Source organism: Oncorhynchus gorbuscha, linkage group LG02, assembly GCF_021184085.1.
Source record: "Oncorhynchus gorbuscha isolate QuinsamMale2020 ecotype Even-year linkage group LG02, OgorEven_v1.0, whole genome shotgun sequence".
Classification (NCBI taxonomy): Eukaryota; Metazoa; Chordata; class Actinopteri; order Salmoniformes; family Salmonidae; genus Oncorhynchus; species Oncorhynchus gorbuscha.
In genome coordinates, this window is record NC_060174.1 from 7,893,300 (window position 1) to 7,910,799 (window position 17,500).

The 17,500-nt window shown below is 46.6% G+C and overlaps 1 protein-coding gene across 1 annotated transcript in view; it reads left to right on the forward strand.

Annotated features, from left to right (window-relative positions):
* LOC123995551 (nuclear receptor subfamily 5 group A member 2-like) overlaps positions 1-17,500 on the forward strand; it is a 94,655-nt gene that overhangs the window by 23,132 nt on the left and 54,023 nt on the right. Inside the window, exon 5 of the mRNA XM_046299189.1 lies at positions 6,441-7,120. Within this exon, the coding sequence (XP_046155145.1) occupies positions 6,441-7,120 (680 nt within the window). The remainder of the gene's footprint in view (positions 1-6,440; positions 7,121-17,500) is intronic.

The window sequence follows — 17,500 nt, forward strand, 5'->3', positions numbered from 1 at the left end:
TAGGATTAGGGGGACGGATAGGTTAGGATTAGGGGAATGGATGGGTTAGGATTAAGGGGGATGTAAAGGTTAGGATTAGGGGGATGTAAAGGTTATGATTAGGGGGATGAATAGGTTAGGATTAGGGGATGGACAGGTTAGGATTAGGGGGATGTAAAGGTTAAGATTAGGGGATGTAAAGGTTAGGATTAGGGGGATGAATAGGTTAGGATTAAGGGGATGGACAGGTTAGGATTAGGGGGATGTAAAGGTTAAGATTAGGGGGATGTAAAGTTTAGGATTAGGGGGATGTAAAGGTTAGGGCTCGAGGGATGTAAAGGTTAGGATTAGGGTGATGGACAGGTTAGGATTAGGGGGATGTAAAGGTTAAGATTAGGGGGATGTAAAGGTTAGGATTACGGGGATGTAAAGGTTAGGACTCGAGGGATGTAAAGGTTAGGACTCGAGGGATGGACAGGTTAGGATTAGGGTGATGTTAAGGTTAGAATTAGGGGGATGGATAGGTTAGGATTAGGGGGATGGACAGGTTAAGATTAGGGGGATGGACAGGTTAGGGTTAAGGGGAGGGACAGTTAAAGATTAGGGGGATGGACAAATGCTGTATCTGACCCTGTATCAGTGATTCGGGCCAAATCACACCTACTCTGTAGAAATAATCCTACCGTCCTGCATGTAGACCAATGGGGCGAGAAGTGAAAAGCAACATTGTGTTGTCTTACCCCTGAAACACCTTTATTTTGCCTGGACACTCAGTCTTGACCTCTTTCTCATTCAACAACCACCTTTACACAACCATCCCGTATCTACGTGTACTTTTAGTCGTTTTTAAGATAGCACTTCTTTTTGTTGTTGTGTGTGTGTGTGTCTTTTTCCTCTTAACCCACAGGAGTGTGGTTTTAATTACTATTAATTGTGAATGGCCAGAGGGCAGAATCTCTACGCCTGTCATTTTACAGCTTTACTACGGCGTGATGTGTTTTCATATGCCAGCAGCTGGGCGGAGGGGCCCTGCAGCACTCTGTCTACTCCAGCCCAGGGGCAGAGCCAGGCAGGCAGGCAGGGTGGAGTGTTGCCACAACCTGTAAAGATCACCGAGGTAGAATCCTGCTCTCCCAGGCACAGCTTTCCAGTAAAACAACATACATATATTATAGATTTATTCACACGGTTCAATTCAATCCTTCATTTTGGGATTATAAAAAATTATTAAAATGCAGTTAAGTCTATTTTTAATTGTTTAATATTGACTCCCTTTGAAAACAACCGATGTGGCATCGATATGAGTCAGAAACTATTGTTCCAGTGTCAGAATTGAGTCTAAATAGGATCATTTTGGTCATAAAGTCTCGTCTAAAAACGGAGTTTGAAACATCTGCGCATCACAAAGGTTAAATGAAGGTTGGGTTTTCATTTGACGATGTCCATTCACCCACTAGCATGGGATGGAACAGCTCCAGTGATTGCCCTCTATCCAATAGTATAGACAGTGAGACAGACCTGCCCAGCGTCTCTGACTGTTTCCACAAGACAACACATCAGACATCTATTAGATGGTCAAATTACACAACTGAAACATCCTCGGCAAATACCTCAAAATTAATTACAGATTTCTTGAGTTATCTTAAATTCATTCTGGGGATTTTGAGGAAGTGAAATAGGCTTCACCAAGTCGCCATCCAGTACAATGTTTGACAGATATCGGGGTGACACGGACACACACACATATCTTCAGATATTTTAATAGCTCACGTCCGTCTCTTTCCAAACGTTGGAAATTGCTGGTTATCTGGACGAACCCAGCTTTTACTATGAATCATCCATACACCATCACTTTGTTTCTATGTGGGAATTGTTTGTTCTTCTTTTATTGCCCAACATATAATAAATTGCTACTGTAATCCAATAACCTGGTAACTGTCTGTTCCAGTTACCAACAGTAGAACCTGGTAACTGTCTGTTCCAGTTACCAACAGTAGAACCTGGTAAACTGTCTGTTCCAGTTACCAACAGTAGAACCTGGTAAACTGTCTGTTCCAGTTACCAACAGTAGAACCTGGTAAACTGTCTGTTCCAGTTACCAACAGTAGAACCTGGTAACTGTCTGTTCCAGTTACCAACAGTAGAACCTGGTAACTGTCTGTTCCAGTTACCAACAGTAGAAGCTGGTAAACTGTCTGTTCCAGTTACCAACAGTAGAACCTGGTAAACTGTCTGTTCCAGTTACCAACAGTAGAACCTGGTAAACTGTCTGTTCCAGTTACCAACAGTAGAACCTGGTAAACTGTCCCAGTCCTATACTCCAGTCCATGTCCTATACCCCAGTCCCAGTCCCAGTAATATACCCCAGTCCCAGTCCTATACCCCAGCCCCAGTCCTATACCCCAGCCCCAGTCCTATACCCCAGCCCCAGTCCTATACCCCAGTCCCAGTCCCAGTCCTACACTCCAGTCTCAGTCCTATACCCCAGCCCCAGTCCTATACCCCAGTCCCAGTCCCAGTCCTATACCCCAGTCCCAGTCCCAGTTCTATACCCCAGTCCCAGTCCAATACTCCAGTCCCATTCTTATTCTCCAGTATCAGTCCTATACCCCAGTCCCAGTCCCAGTCCTATACCCCAGTCCCAGTCCCAGTCCTATACCCCAGTCCCAGTCCTATACCCCAGCCCCAGTCCTATACCCCAGCCCCAGTCCTATACCCCAGCCCCAGTCCTATACCCCAGCCCCAGTCCTATACCCCAGTCCCAGTCCCAGTCCTACACTCCAGTCTCAGTCCTATACCCCAGCCCCAGTCCTATACCCCAGTCCCAGTCCCAGTCCTATACCCCAGTCCCAGTCCCAGTTCTATACCCCAGTCCCAGTCCAATACTCCAGTCCCATTCTTATTCTCCAGTATCAGTCCTATACCCCAGTCCCAGTCCCAGTCCTATACCCCAGTCCCAGTCCCAGTCCTATACCCCAGTCCCAGTCCTATACCCCAGTCCCAGTCCTATACCCCAGTCCCAGTCATATTCTCCAGTCCCAGTCCTATACCCCAGTCCTATACCCCAGTCCCAGTCCTATGCCCCAGCCCCAGTCCTATACTCCAGTCCCAGTCCTATACCCCTGCCCCAGTCCCAGTCCTATACCCCAGTCCCAGTCCTATACCCCAGTCCCAGTCCTATACCCCAGCCCCAGTGCTATACCCCAGCCCCAGTCCTATACCCCAGCCCCAGTCCTATACTCCAGTCCCAGTCCTATAACCCAGCCCCAGTCCTATACTCCAGTCCCAGTCCTATACCCCAGTCCCAGTCCTATACCCCAGCACCAATCCTATACCCCAGCCCCAGTCCTATACCCCAGCCCCAGTCCCAGTCCCATACCCCAGTCCCAGTCCTATACCCCAGTCCCAGTCCTATACCCCAGCACCAATCCTATACTCCAGCCCCAGTCCTATAACCCAGCCCCAGTCCCAGTCCAATAACCCAGTCCCAATCCTATACCCCAGCACCAGTCCTATACCCCAGTCCTATACCCCAGTCCCAGTCCTATACCCCAGTCCCAGTACTATACCCCAGCCCCAGTCCCAGTCCTATACCCCAGTCCCAGTACTATACCCCAGCCCCAGTCCCAGTCCTATACTCCAGCCCCAGTCCTATAACCCAGCCCCAGTCCTACACCCCAGCCCCAGTCCTATACCCCAGTCCCGGTCCTATACCCCAGGTATATACCCCAGTCCCAGTCCTATACCCCAGCCCCAGTCCTATACTCCAGTCCCAGTCCTATACCCCAGCCCCAGTCCTATACCCCAGCCCCAGTCCTATACCCCAGCCCCAGTCCTATACCCCAGTCCCAGTCCTATACCCCTGCCCCAGTCCCAGTCCTATACCCCAGTCCCAGTCCTATACCCCAGTCCCAGTCCTATACCCCAGTCCTATACCCCAGTACCAGTCCTATACCCCAGTCTTATACCCCAGTCCTATACCTCAGTGTGTCGGTGTGCCGGTGTGTAGGTGTGTCTGTGTGTAGGTGTGTCTGTGTGTAGGTGTTTTCAGTGTGTAGGTGTGTATGTGTGTAGCTGTGTATGTGTGTAGCTGTGTCTGTGTGTAGCTGTGTGTAGATGTGTCTGTATGCAGCTGTGTCTGTGTGTAGCTGTGTGTAGCTGTGTCTGTGTGTAGCTGTGTGTAGCTGTGTCTGTGCGTCTGTGTGTCAGTGTGAAGGTGTGTCTGTGTGTAGGTGTGTCTGTGTGTCAGTGTGAAGGTGTGTCTGTGTGTAGCTGTGTCTGTGTGTAGCTATGTCTGTGTGTCAGTGTGAAGGTGTGTGGGTGCCTGTGTGTGTGTATGTATGTGTGTTTGTGTGCGTGCATGCGTTCATGCATGTGTGTGTGTGTATGTGTCTGTGTGTGTTTGTGTGTGTCTGTGTGTCAGTGTGTATGTTTGTGTTTAGTGGCTGATGGGGAGGTGTGTGTGTGTTTCTGTGTGTGTAAGTTTGTGTACTCGTCTTCTGTTTGTCATTGTCTGTTGTTTAAGTTTCTGTCTGTCAGTGTGTAGGTGTGTCTGTGTGTAGCTATGTCTTTCTGTAGCTGTATCTGTGTGTCTGTGTGTAGGTGTGTCTGTGTGTAGCTATGTCTTTCTGTAGCTGTATCTGTGTGTCTGTGTGTAGGTGTGTCTGTGTGTAGGTGTGTCAGTGTGTCAGTGTGTAGGTGTGTCTGTGTGTAGCTGTGTCTGTGTGTAGCTGTATCTGTGTGTCTGTGTGTAGGTGTGTCTGTGTGTAGGTGTGTCTGTGTGTCAGTGTGTAGGTGTGTCTGTGTGTAGGTGTGTCTGTGTGTAGGTGTGTCTGTGTGTAGGTGTGTCTGTGTGTAGCTGTGTCAGTGTGTCAGTGTGTAGGTGTGTCTGTGTGTAGATGTGTCTATGTGTCTGTGTAGGTGCCTGTGTGGGTGTGTGTGTGTGTGTGTGTGTGTGTGTGTGTGTGTGTGTGTGTGTGTGTGTGTGTGTGTGTGTGTGTGTGTGTGTGTGTGTGTGTGTGTGTGTGTGTGTGTGTGTGTGTGTGTGTGTGTGTGTGTGTGTGTGTGTGAGAGAGAGAGAGAGAGAGAGAGAGAGAGAGAGAGAGAGAGAGAGAGAGAGAGAGAGAGAGAGAGACAGACAGACAGACAGACAGACAGACAGACAGACAGACAGACAGACAGACAGACAGACAGACAGACAGACAGACAGACAGACAGACAGACAGACAGACAGACAGACAGACAGACAGACAGACAGACAGACAGACAGACAGACAGGACTACTTGCCTTGTTGTCTGCTACGTATTACTATTACATAGCTTCATAAAAGTCACTCCTTTCAGATCAATGAGCAACAAGCGTTTTACGACCTGTCAAGTGACAAAATGTGCCATGCTTGTAAAAGCTACCATGTTATTACATGGCTTTATTTCCCTGCTCTGAGGCATCCGAGTTCTCAGAGTGCAAAGGTCAACACAAAGTATAATTGCCATTGTTTGTTTTTTTTTCCAGATGCGAGTTGAAAGGTGAACTGTGTTATCTCTATGATTAATCAATGCAAATGGTTTGTTTTGGGTTCCGTGTCCAGAACACATAGGACTAGTGGTGGAAAAAGTACCCAAATGTCATACTTGATTAAAAGTAAATATACCAAGGTTAACTTAGATAACGAAGTTAAAAGAAAATGACTCGAGTAAAAGTGAAAGTCACCCAGTAAAGTACTACTTGAGTAAAAAACTAAAAGTATTTGGTTTGTAATATATTTAATGTATCACATGTAAATGTAATTGCTAAAATATACATAAGTATCAAAAGTAAAAGTGAAAATAATAAAAAATTCCTTAGTGCATGAATTTGAACATTTTCCCATCCTGCTAAGCATTCAAAATGTAACGAGTACTTTTGGGTGTCAGGATAAATATATGGAGTAAAAAGTACATCATTTCTTTAGGAATGTAGTGGAGTAAAAGTAAAAGTACTTAAAAATATATAAATAGTAAAGTAAAGTAGAGATACTCCAAAAACGACTTAAGTAGTACTTTAAAGTACTTTAAAGTACTTTTTACTTAATTACTTGCATGGGAGTCATGAATGAGGTCATAGGTCTCAATCTCCTGGCCCAAGAGCCTATTTGCCCTCAGAGAACTCGGTTTGGAAACTGCTGGCTTAACTAGAATGCCATAGCGTTTATGAATTGCTCATTTATTCCCCCCCCCCCCGCTGCAAATCATCCCCGGAGAATGTGTTCCTAGTCAGTTTACTAGACGATGCTGTGGTCTTACTCAGCTTACTAGATGTGATGATGTCACTAACATTCTCCGGTCTTTCCTTTCCTTTCCTGTCTGTCTGTCTGTCTGTCTGTCTGTCTGTCTGTCTGTCTGTCTGTCTGTCTGTCTGTCTGTCTGTCTGTCTGTCTGTCTGTCTGTCTGTCTGTCTGTCTGTCTGTCTGTCTCACCGTCAGCTGTGAGGGCGGACCGCATGCGTGGCGGCCGCAACAAGTTCGGCCCCATGTACAAGCGCGACCGGGCCCTCAAGCAGCAGAAGAAAGCGCTGATCCGCGCCAACGGCCTGAAGATCGAGTCCATGACCCAGGTGATGCAGGCGGTGCCCACCGACCTCACCATCTCCTCGGCCATCCAGAACATCCACCAGGCCGCCTCCAAGGGCCTGCCGCTCAGCCACCACGGCCTCCCGCACCACGCCGCCCTGCCCCACACAGACTACGATCGCAGCCCCTTCGTGACGTCTCCCATCAGCATGGCCATGCCCCCCCACACCGGTTCCCTCCAGGGCTACCAGGCGGCCTACGGCCACTTCCAGAGCACCCGCACCATCAAGTCCGAGTACCCGGACCCGTACAGCAGCTCGCCCGAGTCCATCATGGGTTACAACCCGTACATGGACGTGTACCAGACGGGCTCGCCGCCCAGCTTCCCACAGCTCATCGTGGAGCTGCTGAAGTGCGAACCTGACGAGCCCCAGGTGCAGACCAAGATCCTGGCCTACCTGCAGCAGGAGCAGGCCAGCCGGGGGAAACACGACAAACTCAACACGTTCGGCCTTATGTGCAAGATGGCCGACCAGACGCTGTTCTCCATCGTGGAATGGGCCCGGAGCAGCATCTTCTTCCGCGAGCTCAAGGTACGTGAGGCACTGAACACAGACGCCATGTTGGATTTGGCACACACACTGTATAAGTATGTATTCTTTCACATACAGGAATATCATTCAGAGGCCTCAGGTTACATAGTACACATAGAAAAACACTAGTCAAACACATTTAGGTTCATTTGATTCAATCAGATCCTCTTTAGCTGATGTTTTGATGGTGTCGTTAGAGCTGTTAAATCCACAAGCGGCTCCTGACATTATACCTAAAGCGGACATTGACATTGGCTGCACAGAGTCACATTAAGAGAAATCCCCATTGCAGCCTTGTGTACAAGTTTTGAACACTCGATTAGGCTGACAGAAATCCTCCATTTTGTTATTTAATGATTTTCAATTTGAGCGTCATTATTTCAATATAACCGTAACTTTTCACGCTTTGAACTTCTAACGCGAGCAGGGTGGGTGTGGCTTCACGACAACGCGAGCAGGGTGGGTGTGGCTTCACGACAACGCGAGCAGGGTGGGTGTGGCTTCACGACAACGCGAGCAGGGTGGGTGTGGCTTCACGACAACGCGAGCAGGGTGGGTGTGGCGAGCAGGGTGGGTGTGGCTTCACGACAACGCAGGGTGGGTGTGGCTTCAGCAGGGTGGGTGTGGCTTCACGACAACGCGAGCAGGGTGGGTGTGGCTTCACGACAACGCGAGCAGGGTGGGTGTGGCTTCACGACAACGCGAGCAGGGTGGGTGTGGCTTCACGACAACGCGAGCAGGGTGGGTGTGGCTTCACGACAACGCGAGCAGGGTGGGTGTGGCTTCACGACAATGATCACAAGAGCAACTGCTCACCGATTTGACAGCTTCAACTAGAGGATCCACCTGTACCTGAATACCCGAGACCCGATCCGGGTCAAAAATATTGTCACGGGTCTCGGGTATGTGTCATTTTAACTGACTTGTCTGGAAGGACCCGTACAGATCCGGAGACCGCAGCAGTAGAGGGAAAGAGAGAGAGATTTATACTGCTACTCTTTGCTTTTGTGACTCGTGTAGCTTGTTGTTATTGTTGGCCAATCATTAATCATCAAAGCGGCACTAGGCTACAGTCATAGAGCCTCAGTGTGGGCAAAAGTTAGGAGATATCTATTCAATGGAAGATTGAATTAAAATGATGGAACTAAAAGTTAAAGAAGAAGGATAGGCTGTGACGACCAAGAGCCAACAGGTAGACTGCTACATTATATTCTGAATGGAGTTGTTGTTGTCGTGTAACTGTAGGATGAGAAAGTGCATGCTGCCTCAATTAGCCTAGCTAGCTAATTTAACTAGTTTCTCCCGGTTTCATGTTGTCAAGACAGGTACTATGGAACCATGTTAGATGATAAATAACCTAGCTATGGCAGCTATTAGTGTATTATAGCAGGAGTCTGCTTGGTTTGTTGCGGTCTCTCTTCTCTCTCTCTCTCCTCCATGTTCCTGTGTCACACGCTCACGCTCAGAGTAGCCTTCACACAGCACGGCCCCTGCTAGAGGGTTACCTCTCTCTACCTCCTCTCACAGTAGCCTACACACACAGCACGGCCCCTGCTAGAGGGTTACCTCTCTCTACCTCCTCTCACAGTAGCCTACACACACAGCACGGCCCCTGCTAGAGGGTTACCTCTCTCTACCTCCTCTCACAGTAGCCTACACACACAGCACGGCCCCTGCTAGAGGGTTACCTCTCTCTACCTCCTCTCACAGTAGCCTACACACACAGCACGGCCCCTGCTAGAGGGTTACCTCTCTCTACCTCCTCTCACAGTAGCCTACACACACAGCACGGCCCCTGCTAGAGGGTTACCTCTCTCTACCTCCTCTCACAGTAGCCTACACACACAGCACGGCCCCTGCTAGAGGGTTACCTCTCTCTACCTCCTCTCACAGTAGCCTACACACACAGCACGGCCCCTGCTAGAGGGTTACTTCTCTCTACCTCCTCTCACAGTAGCCTATATTTTTATTATATAGTAGCCTATTTTGGTTGGTTAGCCAATTAGAATATACAAATGTCATGCAGATTACAGGTCAAATGTACGTTTACATTTGAGTCGTTTAGCAGACTGTCTTATCCAGAGCCACTACAGTAGGGAGTCATTTAGCAGACTGTCTTATCCAGAGCCACTACAGTAGTGAGTCATTTAGCAGACTGTCTTATCCAGAGCCACAACAGTAATGAGTCATTTAGCAGACTGTCTTATCAAAAGCCACTACAGTAGGGAGTCATTTAGCAGACTGTCTTATCCAGAGCCACTACAGTAGGGAGTCATTTAGCAGACTGTCTTATCCAGAGCCACTACAGTAGGGAGTCATTTAGCAGACTGTCTTATCCAGAGCCACTACAGTAGGGAGTCATTTAGCAGACTGTCTTATCCAGAGCCACTACAGTAGGGAGTCATTTAGCAGACTCTCTTATCCAAAGCCACTACAGTAGAGAATCAATTAGCAGACTCTCTTATCTAGAGACACTACAGTAGGGAGTCAATTAGCAGACTCTGTTATCTAGAGACACTACAGTAGTGAGTCATTTAGCAGACACTCTTATCCAGAGCCACTACAGTAGGGAGTCATTTAGCAGACTCTCTTATCCAGAGACACTACAGTAGAGAGTCAATTAGCAGACTCTCTTATCCAGAGCCACTACAGTAGGGAGTCATTTAGCAGACTCTCTTATCCAGAGTCCCTACAGTAGGGAGTATTATTATTCTTCTTCTTATTATTCAAATATTCTCTGGTCTGATGAAACAAAAATAGAACTGTTTAAGCCTCCTGGGTGGTGCAGTGGTCTAAGGCACTGCATCACAGTGCTAGCTGTGCCACCAGAGACTCTGGTATCGAGCCCAGGCTCTGTCGCAGCCGGCCGCGACTGGGAGGTCCATGGAGCGACGCACATTTGCCTAGCGTCGTCCGGGTTCGGGAGGGTTTGGTCGGTAGGGATGTCCTTGTCTCGTCGCGCACTAACGACTCCTGTGGCGGGCCGGGTGCAGTGTGCGCTGACCAGGTCACTAGGTGCATGGTGTTTCCCCCGACACATTTGTGCGGCTGGCTTCCGAGTTGCATGTGCGCTGTGTTAAGAAGCAGTGCGGTTGGCTTCCGAGTTGGATGCGCGCTATGTTAAGAAGCAGTGCGGCTGGCTTCCGAGTTGGATGCGCGCTGTGTTAAGAAGCAGTGCGGCTGGCTTCCGAGTTGGATGAGCGCTGTGTTAAGAAGCAGTGCGGCTGGCTTCCGAGTTGGATGCGCGCTGTGTTAAGAAGCAGTGCGGCTTCTTAAACGAGTTTTAATGCTCTTGACCTTTGTAACTCCCGAGCCTGTACGGGAGTTGTAGCGATGAGACATGATAGTAACTACTAACAATTGAATACTACGAAAAAGGGGGTAGAAATAATAAAAAAAAATAAAAAAAAAATAGAACTGTTTGGCCATAATGATCATTGTTATGTTTGGAGGAAAAGGGGGAGACTTGCAAGCCGAAGAACACCATCCCAACCGTGAAGTACGGGGGTGGCAGCATCATGTTGTGGGGGTGCTTTGCTGCAGGAGGGACTGGGGCACTTCACAAAATAGATGGCATCATGAGGAGAGAAAATTACGTGGATATATTGAAGCAACATCTCAAGACATCAGTCAGGAAGTTAAAGCTTGGTCGCAAATGGGTCTTCCAAATGGGCAATGACCTCAAGCATCCTTCCAAAGTTGTGGCAAAATGGCTTAAGGACAACAAAGTCAAGGTATTGGAGTGGCCATCACAAAACCCTGACCTCAATCCAACAGAAAATTTGTGGGCAGAACTGAAGAAGCGTGTGCGAGCAAGGAGGCCTACAAACCTGACTCAGTTACACCAGCTCTGTCAGGAGGAATGGGCCAAAATTCACCCAACTTGTTGTGGGAAGCTTGTAGAAGGCTCCCCAAAACGTTTGACCCAAGTTAAACAATTTAAAGGCAATGCTACCAAATAGCAATTGAGTGTATGTAAACTTCTGACCCACTGAGAATGTGAGGAAAGTAATAAAAGCTGAAATAAATCATTCTCTCTACTATTATTCTGACATTTCACTTTCTTAAAATAAAGTGGTGATCCTAACTAACCTAAGACAGGGCATTTTTACTAGGATTAAATGACAGGAATTGTGAAAAACTGAATTTAAATGTATTTGGCTAAGGTGTATGTAAACTTCTGACTTCAACTGTATAGAAACACACACAAGCCCGTCACTCCTCGTCAAACCCACCCAAATCTTTTATCTTCACCCGGCTTTAATCTTTCCCTTTTATGTGTTTATGCTCGACACTAATGCCATGTGTACAGAGATGAGAGGGAGGGCTGCGGTGTAGAGCCGTCTAGCTCTCCTCCTGATCAAAATTCAGTAGCCAGCCCTATTTACGCACTGTGACACACTCGGGGTTAGGAAAACGTTGACCTTCTGCCTTCTGGCTCTTTTCATTCAAAGCAGCGGGGGTCCTTGATCATCTTTGAGATTTAGAAATACATAATATAATATAGAAATATTATCATAGATCCACAATTCATCCATTAGAGGAACACAAGTCGATGGAAGCATGCTGAAGGAAATACACTATGTCTGTTTTGCTATTAATGATAATGCACTAAATGAATGAATGATATTCTAACCCATTCAGTAATAATGCATGCCTATTTGAAGTATTTACCTTCTCTACTGAACAGATAAACCTTGGAGCAGCACACATTCTCTGTTCCTCTCAGGGACAAACAAATGAGGAATAATCAGGTTTTTACAGAAAGACTCATTAACATTTTATCACGGTCTGTTCTGAAAGCTCTGTTTTCGGGATGCTACAGCAGACGGTTTTCCTGGCCGTTTGGAGACAGAGTAAAGTTTGCCTACCAAAAATGACTCTAACCCAGCAATGAGTCTTCCTGTAAAAACCTGATTATTCCTAATTTTTCTGTCCTTGAGAGGAACAGAGAATGTTTGCAGCGTGGTTTTGTCCACTCCAAGGTTTATTTGTTCAGTAGAGAAGTTTAATATATGGAGAGCAACATAAAAAGCTCTGATGAGCTTGTGGATCACCGGGGTTCTTTAGTTCTCTCTCTCTCTCTCTCTCTCTCTCTCTCCCTCCTCTCTCTCTGTTTCTCTCCCTCTGTTTCTCCCCCCCTCTCTCCTCTCTCTCCTCTCTCTCTCTCCCTCCTCTCTCTCTGTTCTTTAGTTCTCTCTCTCTCTGTTTCTCTCTCTCTCTCTCTCTCTCTGTTTCTCCCCTCTCTCTCTCTCTCTCTCTCTCTCTCCCCCCTCCCTCTCTCTCTGTTTCTCCCCCCCTCCCCCTCTCTCTCTCTCTCTCTCTCTCTCTCTCTCTGTTTCTCCCCCTCTCTCCTCTCTCTCTCTCTCTGTTTCTCCCCCCCTCTCTCTCTCTCTCTCTCTTTCCGTCTCTCCCTCCTCCCTCTCTCTCTCTCTCTCTGTTTCTCCCCTCCTCCTCTCTCTCTCTCTCTCTCTCTCTCTCTCTGTTTCTCCCCCTCTCTCTCTCTCTCTCTCTCTCTCTCTCTCTCTCTCTCTCTCTCTCTCTCTCTCTCTCTCTCTCTCTCTCTCTCTCTCTCTCTCTCTCTCTCTCTCTCTCTCTCTCTCTCTCTCTCTCTCTCTCTCTCTCTCTCTCTCTCTCTCTCTCTCTCTCTCTCTCTCTCTCTCTCTCTCTCTCTCTCTCTCTCTCTCTCTCTTTCTCTCTCTCTCTTTCTGTCTCTCTCTTTCTGTCTTCTGTCTCTCTCTCTCCCTCTCTCAATTCAATTCAATACACACATATATATATATATATACAGTGTTGTAACAATGTACAAATGGTTAAAGTACACAAGGGAAAATAAATAAACATGAATATGGGTTGTATTTACAATGGTGTTTGTTCTTCACTGGTTGCCTTTTTCTTGCGACAACAGGTCACAAATATTGCTGCTGTGATGGCACACTGTGGAATTTCACCCTCCTCACTCTCTGTCTCTCTCTCTCTCTCTCTCTCTCTCTCTCTCTCTCTCTCTCTCTCTCTCTCTCTCTCTCTCTCTCTCTCTCTCTCTCTCAATTCAACTCACTCTCTGTCTCTCTCTCTGTCTCTCAATTCAATTCACTCCCTCTCCCTCTCCCCATCTCCCTCTTTCTCTCCCTCTCCCTCTCCCCTCTCTCTCACTCTCTCCCTCTATTTCTCTCTCTCTCACTCTCTACCTCTTTCTGGCTCTCTCAATTCAATTCACACTCCCTCCCTCCCTCCCTCCCTCCCTCCCTCCCTCCCTCCCTCCCTCCCTCCCTCCCCCTCCCTCCCTCCCTCCCTCAAAAATGTGCTTTATTAGCATGACAGTAAGAATGATAACCAATGGTCAGACACTGTCCCTCATCTTATCGCAGGCAGCAATGTAGTGCGCTGCCAACCCACAGCTCTCCGTGTCCTCCCCCAACAGGACGGGTAGCCTACTCTCATCAGAGAGGTCTTTGAAACCTTGAATAAGGGTTTCAAATATGGGGAAATGACACTCTCTAATTGTTTTTAAACATTTTGTCAGGAAATGCAGCTCTGTCTCAGGTTCTGCTGTGGTGCAATGGTTGCACAGCCTTTCCTCTACAGGGAGCCATGTTTTCCTGTGTCTATCCTTCTCAATGGAAAGGCTGTGCTCACTGAGGCTGTACTTTGTCAAGGGTTTTCTAAGGTTTTGATCAGTAACCATGGTCAAATAGTTAGCCACGGCGTGCTGTCGATTTAGTGCCAGATAGCACTGCATGTTGCTTTGTGCTCGTGATTTGTGTTTCCCAATAAGCAATGTAGTTTTATTTTGACTGTGTTGTAATTTGTTTTATTCTGATTGATTGAATGTTCTGGTCCTGAGGCTTCAGTGTGTTAGTAGAACAGGTTAGTGAACTCAGCCCCAGGACCAGCTGGATGAGGGGACTGAGGCTTCAGTGTGTTAGTAGAACAGGTTAGTGAACTCAGCCCCAGGACCAGCTGGATGAGGGGACTGAGGCTTCAGTGTGTTAGTAGAACAGGTTTGTGAACTCAGCCCCAGGACCAGCTGGATGAGGGGACTGAGGCTTCAGTGTGTTAGTAGAACAGGTTAGTGAACTCAGCCCCAGGACCAGCTGGATGAGGGGACTGAGGCTTCAGTGTGTTAGTAGAACATGTTTGTGAACTCAGCCCCAGGACCAGCTGGATGAGGGGACTGAGGCTTCAGTGTGTTAGTAGAACAGGTTAGTGAACTCAGCCCCAGGACCAGCTGGATGAGGGGACTGAGGCTTCAGTGTGTTAGTAGAACAGGTCTGTGAACTCAGCCCCAGGACCAGCTGGATGAGGGGACTGAGGCTTCAGTGTGTTAGTAGAACAGGTTAGTGAACTCAGCCCCAGGACCAGCTGGATGAGGGGACTGAGGCTTCAGTGTGTTAGTAGAACAGGTTTGTGAACTCAGCTCCAGGACCAGCTGGATGAGGTACTCTTTTGTTGCACAGCTCTTGGCATTGCAGGGCTTGGTCATGATAGGAGAGGGCGTCACTGTATTTTAGATGTTTTTATTATTATTAGTGGATATTGACCTAATTCTGCCCTGCATGAATTGTTTGTTGTTTTCCTCTGGACATGTAGAAGAATCCTACAGAACTCTGCATGCAGGGTTGCAATGGGGTGTTTGCCCAATTTGGTGAAGTCTTGTTTTGCAGTGGACCCCACAACTCGCTGCCATAAAGTGCAATTGGTTCAATGACACATTCAATTAGTGTTAGCCAAATTTTAATAGGTATTTCAAGTTGAATGTATTTTTAATGGCATAGAATGGCCTGTGTGCTTTCTCTCTCAGTTCATTCACTGCCTCATTAAGATGTCCAGTTGAGCTTATTTTTAAACCTAAGTAATTGTAGTGTGTGCAGTACTCTATATATGTTGTCCAATTGAGAACGTTGGTCTAATTTCCTGAGATCTGGATCTTCTCTGGAAAAATCATAATTTTAGTATTTTTGGGGTTTACTGCCAGGGCCAGTTCTGGCAGTACTGCTCTAGCGGGTCCAGGCTCTGCTGGAGGCCATGTGCTGTGGGTGACAGCAGGCATAGATCATCTGCGAAGAGTGGGCATTTAACCTCTGAATTGCGGAGACTGAGGATTCTTCTAGAATAGTGGCCAATTCGTTGATGTAAATATTGAAGAATGCAGGGCTCAGATTGCAACCCTGACGAAGGCCCCGCCCCTGGTTAAGGAATTCTGCTATTTTCTTGCCAATTTCAATGCTACACACATTTAATTATGTCATATGTTTTACCCCCTACACTACTTTCAATAACTTTGTAGAACAGTTCTGTATGCCAAATAGAATCAAATGCTTTTTTGAAGTTGATAAAGCAAGTGTATAGAAAGCGTACATTTTGGTATTATTTTGGTGGACATATTTATCTATCAGGGTGTGTATGGTGTAAATATGATCAATCGTACAATGTTTTGGTATAAATCCAATATAAATGCAATTTAGCTTTTACTCAAGACATTGTGCTTATTAAGGAAGTTGAGAACTCTTACATTTATAATACTACAGAAAACCTTCCCCAGGTTACTGTTCACACAAATGCCTCTGTCATTGTTAGGGTCAAATTTGTCTCCGTTCTTAAAGATTGGGGTTATGAGTCCTTGATTCCAGATGTCAGGGAAATAACCTACACTCAGGATCAAATTAAACAGTTTAATTATAGCCAATTGAAAATTTGCACTAGTGAGTTTGAACAATCTCATTTAGGATGCCATCAGGTCCGCATGCTTTTTTAAATTTGAGGGCCTGAAGTTTCTTATAGAGCTCCTGGTCAGTAATCTGGGAGTCCAATGGGTTGTGATTGTCCTTTATAACTTTTTCTATCCCATTCAATTTGCCATTCATTTGGCGTTGTTCTGCATTTGAGTCCATTTGAACGGTGTTGAATAGTGTTTTAAAATGGGCCCACATGTCACCATTTTGTATTGCTAAATCTTCTTGTTTTGATTTTTTTTTCTCCAATTTTGCCAGAAGTTGTGTGTGTTTATGGACTCCTCAGTTAGTGTCAGCTGCTTGTTGTTGTACTGTGCTGTTTTGGTGCTGAGTGTTACGTTTATAGAGTTTTAAAGTCTCACAGTAATGAAGGTGTAATTCACCATTATTTGGGTCTCTGTGCTTTTGGTTGGATAGTGTTCTAAGTGTTTTCCTTATAACTTTACAATCTGCATCAAACCAGTTTTTATCTGTGGTCTTCTTTGTTTTGGTTGTGCTTCTTTTGCCATTTGCCTGTATATATAGTTGATGTTTTTTACTGCTAGATTGATGCCTGCTTTACTGTGAGTGAATGTGCTGTCCAGAAAGTTATCTAAGAGTGTTTGAATATTTTGGTTACAAGTTGCTTTCTGGTATTCTTCTGTGCTGTTTTGGGCCCATCTGTCTGAATTTCTGATGTTGTACAGCTTACTGGGCTGTGAATGTCTGGTTGTTTCCATGTCTGTTCTTTTGAGAAACAAGGTAATTAGGCTGCGCTCAGACATATATGCGTTAGTGGTTTGACGGTGAATGTGTCATGCAGGTGAATGAGGACCCAAAAGCGACTTGGCGAAAACAGAGTCTTTAATCCAGTAAAGTAAATCTACAAACATAAGACATAATTCCACTCGTAATGACGAGAACAGACTGGAGACTCGATCAAGAACTGCAGGTTGCCTCGGGAAGGCACTTGAACGTAGCAGACTCAGACACCTGCTCACCACGCAGCATCTGAGGGAAACACGACACGACAGGGCGATACACAGACACAGCACGGTGAACAATAGACAAGGATCCGACAGGGCAGAAACGGAAAACAAGGGGAGAAATAGGGACTCTAATCAGGGGGAAAGATAGGGAACAGGTGTGGGAAGACTAAATGATTGATTAGGGGAATAGGAACAGCTGGGAGCAGGAACGGAGCGATAGAGAGAAGAGAGAGAGGGAGGAAGAGAGAAAGAGGGGAACGAACCTAAAAAGACCAGCAGGGGGAAAACGAACAGAGGGAAAAGCAAAATGACAAGACAAAATAAGACAAAACATGACAGAATGAGCTGAATGAGCTGAAAGAGAAAGGGTCAATGTCTGTAATATAATGTAGTCTACTGTGCTGTGGCCAAGAGGTGAGCAACAGGTGAATCTCCCCAAAGAGTAACCTACCATTGACAAAGTACAGACCCAGGCTTCTAGCAACAGATCCATTCTGTTTTTGTTGATGTTGCTGTCACTGTTGTTTCTATGGTTAAGACAGATAGAAACAAGCCTGTAATAAAGTTGTCCCCTCGTGTGGTCGATAGATCAGGTAGTGTTCCTGTGTGCGTATTTGTGTCCCCACAGACGAGCACACTCGCATTGCTTTGCTTTAGCTGTGTTTCTGTGATGGCACCAT